Genomic DNA, 12,122 nt, shown 5'->3' with positions numbered 1-12,122 from the left:
GATTCCTCTTTTAAAAATAGATATCAGCTATGTAATTACGGGGTTACAGGGTTCCACTCTGAAACAAGGTATCAGCTATGCTATAACAGGGTCCCACTTTGAAACTAGGTATAGGATAAGTATTAAGAAGGTCTACTTCTAGAAGTAAGTATTGGCTTTGTACTATGTATTGTCTGGTTTGTTGATTTGGGATGGGCTTCTGTTCTGAAAGCCGGCATGTTACATGGACTATCTGCGCTGTAATATTGAACTTATATATTTGGCTTATAGTAGTAATGGTTAAGGAAATTGTAATTGGTTAAAATCTCTTGCGAGTATAGAGAGATGAGTTATGTTAATAAAAACCAACACCAATCCAATTCCTGACAAATCTAATTGAATTTTCAGATAAACATGAAATTGCTTCAATTTTTTGTATAAATAAATATAGACATTCTGCATTACCTATTTAGATCAAATGATTTTTGGTTTTTAGTTTACATACATGAAGTAATTGAAGAATTAATTTCAATGTTAGATTTTTTGAGTTTTTTTAAAGTTATTTTTTAAACTTATAAAAATTCATATTCACCATGTTTTAGATTTACAAAAATACTAGTCACTCGGGAATGTTGTGTGTTATAAATCTAAAATTGGTCCCAATTAGAACCTTTTTAATAGGCTTTCATATTACATGCCACTTGATATGGCCACTTGAGAAAACTAAAAGCCAAACCTCATTTCAAATGTGTTTATTGAAATTCAACCAGTAACATTTTTCTGATAATATTGCCCTAAACGTAGGGCAAATGCCTGTAGGGCAAACGACTTTAGGGCAAATGCCGTTTAGTGCAATCGACTGTAGGGCAAACGCCGGCAAGAACTTATGTTTTGGATTAACGAAACCACACCAACTTTTAGGGCAGACGCCTGTAGGTCAGACGCCTGTAGGGCAAACGACTGTCGAAAAACTTATTTTAGGGCAAACGCCTTTAGGGCAAATGCCGGAGCTTGGTCCGAAAGGGATTATCAAACATTTTGTGCAAACGCCTTTAGGGCAAATGCCTGTAGGGCAAATGCCTTTAGGGCAAACGCCTGTAGGGCAAATGACTTTAGGGTAAACGAAGCTTAGGTTATTTTGGGTAATGTCGGTTTTTTCAATTATGTATCCATTCAAACAGTGTTCTCGTAGTTTATATTTCCTCCGCAGGTGGCAGTACCTAAATAAATGTTTTCCCTCTAAATGCAAAGTTTACAAAACCGTCGCTAGATGGCACTTATGTAAGCCTATATAATATTTGGTGGGAATTCATGTGGTATGAACTTCCTAGATTCACCAACAGATGGTTCCCTGCACTAAGTTCAATGTTATCGAATATTTTTTCTGTAAAATATTTCGGAACATTAGATGATGTAAGGTCTTTGACCAAAAAAAGAAATCGTATAATAAAAAAACAGTATTGGCGATTTAACAAAAATATCGCTGGAAAAAGGTTCAATTTTTTTTCCGGGGCTTTGCTTATTTCAATTTCAGCTGTCAGACGCACATTACGCTATGATTACTTAAAATATTACGATCATATAGGTAAATAATGCGAATACTAGCTGTTAAACATTTTCTTAATTAGCATAATAGTACTTATGCGGTTAAACTCCTACATATTGTTCATACTATTTTATTCTGGAATGTATACACAACATACAGCTGAAGTACACAATGAAGAAGTATTCTAGTTCGTTTTGTTCTGGGTTTTCCATAATTTGCATTTAGTTTGTAATGTTTGTGTTACATCATTTTGACGTTCAGTTATAAGAGGTGGCCGATAATAGTAATTGGTTGGCATGATTCTTAAAATAGGTTATATCCGTAATATAATATATATTTAAATACATTCATAATATTTCCCATATTTCCATAGTGGATTCCACTTATATTTCCAAAATAAAATAATGAAGATACGTAATGGTATTTCTCAATAATAATAATAATGTGACTTTAGCCCACCGCACACAGAACGAGTTCCCTTGCGGGATTGTATGCATATTTGTTTGTTCCATAATATTCCTTCCTTCTTCCAAACTGACTTGCAGTGACGCGATGTAATGTTCACACTTACTTAATAGTTCATTTTCAGGAAGATCACACCCTTGTACAATAGTAACTTGCCCTGATGAGGATCCATAGTCAACATTTGGTTTAGTCGATTGGAGATCACGCCGTTTTAGTTTCAACCGACTATTTCCTTGGTAAGCCAGTTTACGCCGAGTTGTGCAGTGTCGAATCTTTTTACGAATGACTTTCTTGTGTATTGAACCAGGGCTCCTACCTGACATTTTTTTGAAAGGACTTTTCTCCCAAGCTAAACTATTCTTGAATCTTATCAAAATCGTTCCTAGTTTACACTCATACCTATGACATTCATTCAAATATTGTGGCAATATGGATGATATGATTAAATGCATTTTGAAATGTTGTACATTTCATTGGCTGTCACACATAAAATCAGTCTTATTATTCTTCACTTGTTCCCATAAAACTTATTAGGGGTTAAGCTATAGATGGTCTGGGCGAATTAGCAAAAATGCACACTCTCGATGGAAGTATTTTCACCGCACTCTACAAACATATTAATAAAAAGACAGATTCAGTTGGGCACATGTTATATAAAAATTGAAAATAGGCATGAAGGTCTCGGAGGCTATTTAACAGTAACTTTTAAACACTGAAAATGTTTTTATAAATGCATATGTATAATCTTCTGCCTTAAATTATTTTAGGGTCATCGTTTTTAGGACGACTTTAAGTGAAAATTCCAGCAGGCAAGGATAATAAAATTTTGTAAGCTCCTTTTGTTAACGCTTGTTTTTATATATAGCAGCAATATTAAATTAAGTTAATTCGTTCGCTAGTTAACCCCCCGCCACCCACCATGGAAAATATTACATCATCAACTTCTTTGTTAAAAATGATTTAAAAAATACAATCCAGTCACTGAGATTCATCTGTTGTAAGGTTCAATTACCAGCTGCATTCTTAGACTTCAACGTTGGGAAAGCAAACCGTATGTGCTGCCATCTAATTTGTGAATTTTGTACTTTGTACTCATTTGGAGAATGGTTCCAACATTTGTCAACAGGGGCGACACACGTAAGGACATCTATCTTCGAAAAGGTTCGTAGGGCAAACGCCTGTAGGGTAAACGACTTTAGGGCAAATGCCTTTAGGGCAAACGACTGTAGGGCAAACGCCGGCAAGCATTCATTTTTGGATTATTGAAAATTTGCAAACTTTTAGGGCAAACGCCTGTAGGGCAAACGCCTGTAGGGCAAACGACTGTCGAAAAACTTATTTTAGGGCAAACGCCTTTAGGGCAAATGCCGGAGCTTGGTCCGAATGTGATTATCAAACATTTTGTGCAAACGCCTTTAGGGCAAACGTCTTTAGGGCAAACGCTTTTAGTGCAAACGCCTGTTTGGAATGAGGAATGCGAGAATATGCTTCAAAAATGCGTTTAGGGCAAACGCCTTTAGGGCAAACGACGCACTCCCGTCGTCAGAATAATTTGTGAGTGTTCTTCTGTGTTTGCAAGGAACAGTCTTCGTCTTACCCAGGAATGATTGAGACTTGTTACATTATTGGTTTTTTTACACATGTACCTGCTGTAGTTATTACAGCTTTGAGGTTTGTGGATGTTATGGTTTATTTGAAAACACTGTATCGTTGATTTATTCTTACGTCATAGTGACAATAGCAAGTCAATTGCTTACACCCATAACATGATGTTTTAATCAAACAGTGTGTAGAATGTGGCTGCTTGAAAATGTTTTAAATAGAACATGAGAGGGGATACTAGGATGTGTAGTTAAGTTGTTTGAAAGTGTGTAATGGGTAAGATGTGTTTGGTTTCAGAACCACGGGCAAGATGCTTCGGACGGACTGCAGCGAGCTATAGCAACAATGGAGGAAAGGGGGTTGCAGAAGGACCCACGTTATGGACAGTTGCTCACGCTGCAGTCACGACATGCTAATGCAAGATGTATTAACTTTGTTCCTGCACCAGGGCCAACCCAACATCCAAACCAGGTGTGTAGCAGTGTACTTGTGTCCCTGTAGTTATAATAAGCATCGTAATTGTAAGTTAATTTATTGAGTTTTTGCATGATAATAAATTCTTGCAGGGTCGACCAACTCAAAAGTATCGCTGGCTTATTCGGGTCTAACTGATCTGCAGGGAGGCTTAATGATTTGTTAAGCCCAAAACTGGAAATACACATTCAAGCAATTCAATTATTGTTTGTTGCTTGTACTCTGTCTTAGACTGCCCAGATAATTAAATATAGGAAAATTTATAATGTATAGTAAAAGCTACATTATTCTCCTGGTTTTACAGTAGCTTGTAAAATGAATTTTAAATTATTTAGGTATGAATTTGGAAAATGTGCTTTTTATTTATTTGATAACAACAGGGTGAGGTGCCAAAAAACCCTTTGCAGGCTATGTGCGACTTGTGGGCTACCAGTTTGATGTACTTGCTGTAGACGATGCTCGTTATAGCTAGATTTTTGTGGTATTTAATAGGGGTGCACAAGTACTCAAAATTTGAGTTGAGTCATGTTTGAAGCACTCAAATCAAGCCTAATTTAAACTGGAAAAATTAGAGTAGTTCACTGTTTGGTCTAGGGATATAATAAAATGTTCATGAAACATCATTAACACAAACCTGGAGTAATCTAGGATTATATACTTGTAATTGTGTAGCATGTACAATGCAATTCAGTAGGAAACGTAATTAGTTCATGCAGAATTGATTAAAAATGTATTTGTTATAATTGAAGTACTTCAGAATACGATGCTTGTATTATCCTGCCGTTTCATTATTATTAACAATGTAGATAATTTAGTATTGAATTTGCTAGTGATGGTGGCTGATTTTATATAATCTCGTACTGTATTTATGATTTTCATTTTTGTTTGGACATATTTGCGATCATTTAACGCATGGTCATCACATATTGGTTTATGTTAACCTATACTACAAACACAAAAAATATAACTTCTATGCATGTATTGGTACTCAAAATTTTGTAGGATTCGCTGCAATAACAACTGTTTCTTAAAATGGGCTTCGAATTTCCTTTTACACATAAATAATATTTTTTCCATGTATCATTGAACAGAAATAAACCTATAAATACACATCTATTTTACTGTCCGCCTAACTGAACATAATAACGGCTCACATGAAGTGAAGACAAATGAACATCGAGTGACTAATAAACACTGACGAAGCACCATAGTTACTACACAAACACAATAGTTAACATAAAAGAATTATCATAAAAAGAATTACAGTTACTGTAGAAGTACCATAGTTACTGCAAAAGCTCAATAACTACCACAGATGCACCATAGTTACCATAAATAACTTGAGATATATACTGGCCAAATTAAAAGTTATGGCATTGCTACTTCACCCACTGAACTCAGGCACAATATTATCGTACATACACCCTGAATATTCTTTTACTGGGTACATAGTGTATAGGGCAATAACGAACTTGAATGTTTGAAATAGCAATACTGTGTTTTCTCGCATAATCGTCACACATTTTATTCTAAAATCAAGTTTGAAAAGTAGGGGTGCGACGATTATGCGTAAAAAAATTTTTTTTGTTAGATAAAGTATTCATAAAAACAAAACCCATTCATGGAAAGTACGTTTATTTACAAAGTTAAGTATAAAAGAGCACGCCAAACAATTTAATTTAATAAGTCATGCAACAAAAACCTTTCTTCAACTTTAAATAGAAAAACAAAATCTGTGATCCAAATGTAAGCCAAACGAACGCTTAACTACTGTAGTAAACACCACGAGTGTGCGGGATATCAAATGTAGTGAACTTGGTACCGGATAGAGAGCGTGCATTGCATGCTATCAGCGAGATATCGATATTCGACTACGTGTGCGCGCTCTATACGGACAGCAACATAACCAAACAGTAATGATTGCAACGAGCGCTGGCTACATTTTTGTAAGCGGTACACTGCGGCGACGCAGATGAACAATGAAGGTTATTACGATTAAAAAGTCTTTAAAAGAAAATTTACACATCACACAGCTTCGTATATCCATTATTTAAATAAGTGCACTGTAATTTCTGAATAAATAATATATTTATACTTTAAAATACATCGTTTTATACGGAAAAGATACATACACAAAGCGCTCGGTGTCTAATAGCGGAACCAAAAACATCATGCGATTTTTACGCTAGAGGTTTTTTTAATCCAAATTTTGATGCCCTTAAATATTGTTGTGTCCGGGATTCCGGGAGGATAGACATATCAACAAGATTATTTCTTTGTATTCTTTGTATTGTATTTATTTCATTTAAGCATACGTTTTAAGACATTTATAAAGATAGTACGTAGTTCTTATGATTCAGTGGAAAGGGTACATGTGCACTTAGCCGGCTGATGCGTAGCGAATGTTTGTAATCTGAAAACGTCAGTGGGCAGGTACACAGAACTGTTAGTGGGACTCTGTATGCTGTACAAACCGAGGATGATTATGCGTGTGCGTCGCTGCTGATTCCTGGAAGCCGGAGTGCCTCGTGACCGGACGCCTGAAAAACTGAACTTTGATTAGGGCGTTGCTGGCGGTGGACTGATGTGAAAGACGCTGGGGGACAGCGAGCAGAGGAGGCTAGGCTATGGTTGTAGCTGACTTGTACGTAAATGAAGTGTAGAGTGGGGAGCAGGAGTAAAAGAGATCTTCCACAGATTCATGGAGTTCCTTCTTGGGGTTCCTATCCCTTAATTTTGGCTATCAGCGAGTGTACCGCTCGGCACTCGAACCCTCCTAGGCCCGACTGCACAGTAATAGGCAGACGGGCGCAACAATATGGGTGCGACGATTACGCGAGTACAATGATTATGCGATAAAAGAGGGTAACATGATAGTGTTGGTATGAAAAATTGTTTTCTTTTTAATGTTCCAAATTAAAATACTAAATTTAAAGTCTTTAACTGCAATGCAATTGGATGAACAACTTTTAGTCCTGGTGCTTCATAATATATTTTGAATGAGTTAATTCTATATTTTTGTTAATAGGTATTGGCTGCTTACAAATTTTTTGTAATAAAAATTAAAATAATTACCATTGAAATATATAGTTCTAAAGTTCTTTTGTAAATATAAATACTGTAGTAAGGGATATGACGGTTCGTTTTATAAAAAAATAAGAAAAAGAGATGTTAAGCGCCAATTGTAGTTTTTGTTTTATTTTTCTAAATATAATGCTGCACAGACGAATCCAATCACTTTCAAAATTTTTCTCACTCATTCAACTCGTACATCCGCCTGTCGAGAATTGCTCGTAGCTCAGGCGATGAGAATCAACGAAAAATAACGTAGATTAAGTCCTTCAGTAACATTTTACTGTAAATACACTAAATCAGTGCGGCCTCAAACATGGCCGCACCCAGCGAAAACGAATTTCGCCATGAGCCAGACGCCGACGTCGGCAGCCGCAATTTCTAGTTAAAAGTGTCCAAAATGTTCCAAAATAACAAATGATTAATTTACTCTCTTCGGCATGGCTCTAGCTACCAACGTTAAATTTATCCTCCTCAAAATTCCTACATATTTGGTGAGAAGCCACCAAACGCACCCTCCTGGTGCAGCGATCGACAGACGACTGGTGAAGTCATGCCACCTTCTTCATCACGCAGGAAGGAGAAGTCACATGACCTCACCGACCAATCATACACTCTCTCACACACACTTCAAATCACAAGCCAATAACAATACACAACATAAGCACTGAAAACAATTTTTCATACATATAGATAGGTACTTCCCATTCTCCGTCCCTTCTTAATTTTATCAAAAACGTCTGACCTTGGTTTCCCACGCTCCGAAGAGATATCGTTTCTGTCTCTCTCTTGGTGGGGAATCACAGTTTCTATCTCACTCGCACTCATAGGTCTCATATACCTGTCTCTTTCTAATACATCCCACACCAAGTACACTGTTCTAGGACATTATGTAACAGCCCGTTCTGAATAAAAACGTAACATATCACTATAGTACCATATTATAATCAAAATAAGTATTGTAGAAAAAAATTCATACACAGTGTTAGACAAATATAATTAGTAAACAAATTTTAAAAGCTTTCTTGAAAACCCTAAATAAGTGATTATCAGACAATTATGTAACACGTTAATGACAGTTAAAAACAGCAATCCTAATATAAATTACTTGACAAAATTAAACTTATTTAGAAAAAACCTGAAAAAGTAGGTCAAAACAGGCGAAATTCCAGTACGACTGATTTGTGAACAATTACATAAAAAATAGTAATGATTTAAAATGTCTGTTAAAATACAAAGTACATTCTTAAAACACACAGCTAGTGCAAATATCAACCCTAAAATACATAAAAACGGTAAAATATTCTTAGCGAGACTTTTTAAGAAATGTAAACACCCACCAACCATCGTTTACAAAACATATTAATAGTGGTAAATACACATTAACGTCTGACTATACTATCTCAAAATGTAAACACAGCATAAAACATAGATTCATTAAGAAATATTTACATGCATGAAAACAGTTTCAAAGAAAAATATTTAGCTAGGAGGGCAGGGGTCTTGCAACGTTACAGGGATTGCAGGCTATTATGCAGCTAGCACTATGATAGTGAGTATAAAACCATTATGAGATACTATGTACAGTGTGTACTTTTGAGCCACTATTTTCTGTTAGTTTAACTTAAAAGGAAAATGCAAAAAAGAAAAAGATAATTGCTGATTACTCGACTTGTAAATATTCAAGGTTTTTGCACTACTCGACTCTACTCGACTTTAAAATATTACTCGTGCACCCCTAGTATTTAGTTTGTTTAACAAAAGGAAAATGCAAAAAAGAAAAAGATAATTGCTGATTACTCGACTTGTAAATATTCAAGGTTTTTGCACTACTCGACTCTACTCGACTTTAAAATATTACTCGTGCACCCCTAGTATTTAGTTTGTTTAACTATTTGAAAAAATTATAACTTACAGTTACAATTTTTATTTCAGAGTTGCATGCACTTTTAATATGGGTGTTAACTGTGCATACTTCTCATCCAATTCAGCGCATCCAATATCCATCAAACCCTTTTAGTTGTGGCACAGTAGTATTCCCAGATCTGTACAAACAAGCAAAAGAATTTAAACTGTGTTGTTAAGAGAGTGTTGAAAAACTAAAATTACAAGAAATAAGACTATTTGACTTTTGCTATAGATCATAATTTATAACTGCAATTTAGGTGCTTTACAAATTCATAAGAATTCTCCTTGCAATAGTGTTTTGTTAATTTTACATTTGTTAAAAATATTGCAAAATCTTAATAAAGAATTCACAAATAAAAATAATACATGCCTTTTAAATTTTTAAATTTTTGAATAAACATCAAAAAAATTAAGATAGGTTGAAAGTTTACAATACTGTACTATTAGTACAATACTGTATTACATGACTTGTCCCGTGCTTTGCTCAAAGTAAACACTGGCACATGCATGCGCAAACACACACAAACACATAAGGTTGGGTAGAAAAAAAGCAAGTTTTCGAGTATCAAAATCTATTAGTGCAGAAACATTTTATATTAGCATGCTAATAAATGTGAAAGTATTAAAACAATTTTGGTATTTATTCTTTAGTTTATATAGTTAATATAGCCAAATAATCATGAATTCATTGAGTGGCTTGAAAGGCAAAAACATTGTACGTGAATGTGTTGAAACTCGTGGCACCCCAGGCAACAGCTTTCAACTCAGCGCAAAAAGTTCACCATCAACAGTGGTGTCAACATCGAGAACACCGACCAGGATCACCGTAGTGCAATACGGACGTAAGTCCATGTCAATTACCAACCCTGATGACAAAGATGTTCAGGAGCGGAAGAAAACACCCTTGCAAATGGGTATTAGGAACATTCCCACTTTAAAAACTGTAGGGAAACTCACATTGAAAAAACCAGTGTTCTGTTAGTCACTCACTTGGATCCCTCAGTACAAGTACAAGAAATTGTTGAATATATTATGATTGAGCTAAATTTAACTCTTGTTAAAGTAGCAAAACTGTGGACTAAATATAATTTGTAAATTTCCTTTCACATTTCTTTTCTTGATGATGATATTAGAATAAACATGTGTTCTAGCCAAGTGGGTGGTTAATAAGCCCCTTTTATGGCCATCTACACCCTGAACAACTTGTAAATGATCCCACCTTATCTCAAGCAACTCTGCTTCGGTCACTTCCAACGCTCCCAACGTCAATGAGCTGACGTCTGCAGTGGTGCCTGGAGGAGCACTGTAATCATTCTCCAGTGCATCCCGTCTTCAACGAGTGTTCAATTATTTATCAAAATGTTAGAGGTTTGCGATTATCCGGGCATCGGTAGGTCCCGATTAACATGGATAATTGGGAGTGTACTGTACATCTAAACTTAAATGCACTTCTAAAGGCATGGCTAAAGAAACATTTTTGGACAGTCTAATTTACGGCATACCTGAAAAACCCAAACTGCGCTGAGGTTATACTAAAGTGCTTCAGGATCTATTAATTAATACATGTGTGTCCCAATTAAAAACATTCAAACAGGCATAAAAATTACTGCTGCATAAATAAGAAATAAATTCTGTAACAAATTATTATAATTACTCAACTATTCTGAATCATAAAGACAGTTTACCCACTGCCTGTATCACTTGCAGTATCGCTGTCACTTGAACATCAGAAATGTATTATTATTATTTTTTCAATGTCTATTATCCCACCAATCTTTACATGTTGTGCTTAAATACTTTACATGTGCCTGCATTACTTTTTCCACTTGTCCAGCCCAACAATAGAAATGCACCTAACATTTCTTTGACACTGCTGCAGTTGCCTGCCACAGGTTGAAAATTCACAAACTGTGGTTCACATCAGCAAAAATCATGTAGCCCCTATATGTGTTGGTGCAACGGTAAGAGGGTTGATCCCTAAATGATTCTTGGGCTAAGGTCTCAGATCTTTAAGAGCAGAATGGTGAAACCAGCCATTATTGTTATTGTGCTTACTTGGCCTCAGACGTTGAAAATGATTTGAGCCACATGACACAAGGCTGTGTTTAGTGTTAGTAACAAAGAGTGCAGCTATGTTTGAGTGTTTGGAGTATGCTATGCCACAGGTGCAGAGATCGTTGCCCGAGTTGGACGTGCGTAACATATTCACCATGCACCAGCTTCACCAGCTCAGGATGCAGATAATGGCTTACCGTCTGCTTGCTCGTAACCAGACCCTTGGCAATGATTTGGCCCTGGCTATACAAGGGAAAAACACCAGAATGCCAGTGGTTGATCAGAACAGCATGAGTGAGTCATTAACAAATTCACTTTTCTCATTTAAGCTGATTGTACTTTTCTACTTTGACAACATCATTGTTGACAGGATTGATCTCTTTCGCAAGCACTGTGTAATTGTTAGGTTTAGTTTAGTTAGCAAGTTAGCATGTGAAGTTTAGTTTAGTTAGCAAGTTCATATCTAAGGTTCAGTTAAGTTAGCATGTAAGTAAGCTATCTCCCATGAAGCCTGTCAGCATAAAGGTCAGAGTTTCAGTAAGACCTCTAAAATAAAAATAAAAGATAGATAAATATTAAATTATTTTTTGATGCTTTGTGTGTGTGTGTGTGTGTGTGTGTGTGTGTGTGTATATATATATATATATATATATATATATATATATATATACACACACACACACACACACTATTTTTGGTAGTATTGCCTGATCTGCTCATAATTACCTTAGGGCCTAGGTAATATGGGATATATTTATATTGAGCTGGCTTTGAAATGTACTTTCTCATACTCATTGCAGTTTCTGCGGAATTTCAGTAATATTTTTTTGTATAATGATGTTTATGCTACAGTTACTAGTTTTCCCCTCCTGTAACACGTCATTCTACTAGGTTTTTAAAATCTAAATCCAACACATTAATGATGGTTACAACAGCTATAGCTCATCTCATCCTTAGTTTGCAGTGTGCTGTGTAATGGATATTTACTCTTTCCAATGTGCTATTTCCGCCATTAGTACTA

At 35.6% G+C, this 12,122-nt stretch overlaps 1 protein-coding gene across 2 annotated transcripts in view; it reads left to right on the top strand.

Moving 5' to 3' along the window:
* The window catches only part of LOC134529717 (ATP-dependent helicase brm-like), a 127,073-nt gene that overhangs the window by 10,104 nt on the left and 104,847 nt on the right, over nt 1-12,122 (top strand). For both annotated transcript variants that reach the window (XM_063364090.1, XM_063364089.1), the window contains exons 3-4: nt 3,890-4,063; nt 11,212-11,395. In XM_063364090.1, coding sequence (XP_063220160.1) covers nt 3,890-4,063; nt 11,212-11,395 — 358 coding nt within the window. The remainder of the gene's footprint in view (nt 1-3,889; nt 4,064-11,211; nt 11,396-12,122) is intronic.

This window comes from Bacillus rossius, chromosome 2, assembly GCF_032445375.1.
Source record: "Bacillus rossius redtenbacheri isolate Brsri chromosome 2, Brsri_v3, whole genome shotgun sequence".
Taxonomy (NCBI): Eukaryota; Metazoa; Arthropoda; class Insecta; order Phasmatodea; family Bacillidae; genus Bacillus; species Bacillus rossius.
Note: the sequence above shows the minus strand (reverse complement) of the source record. Positions and strands in the feature narration are given on the sequence as shown.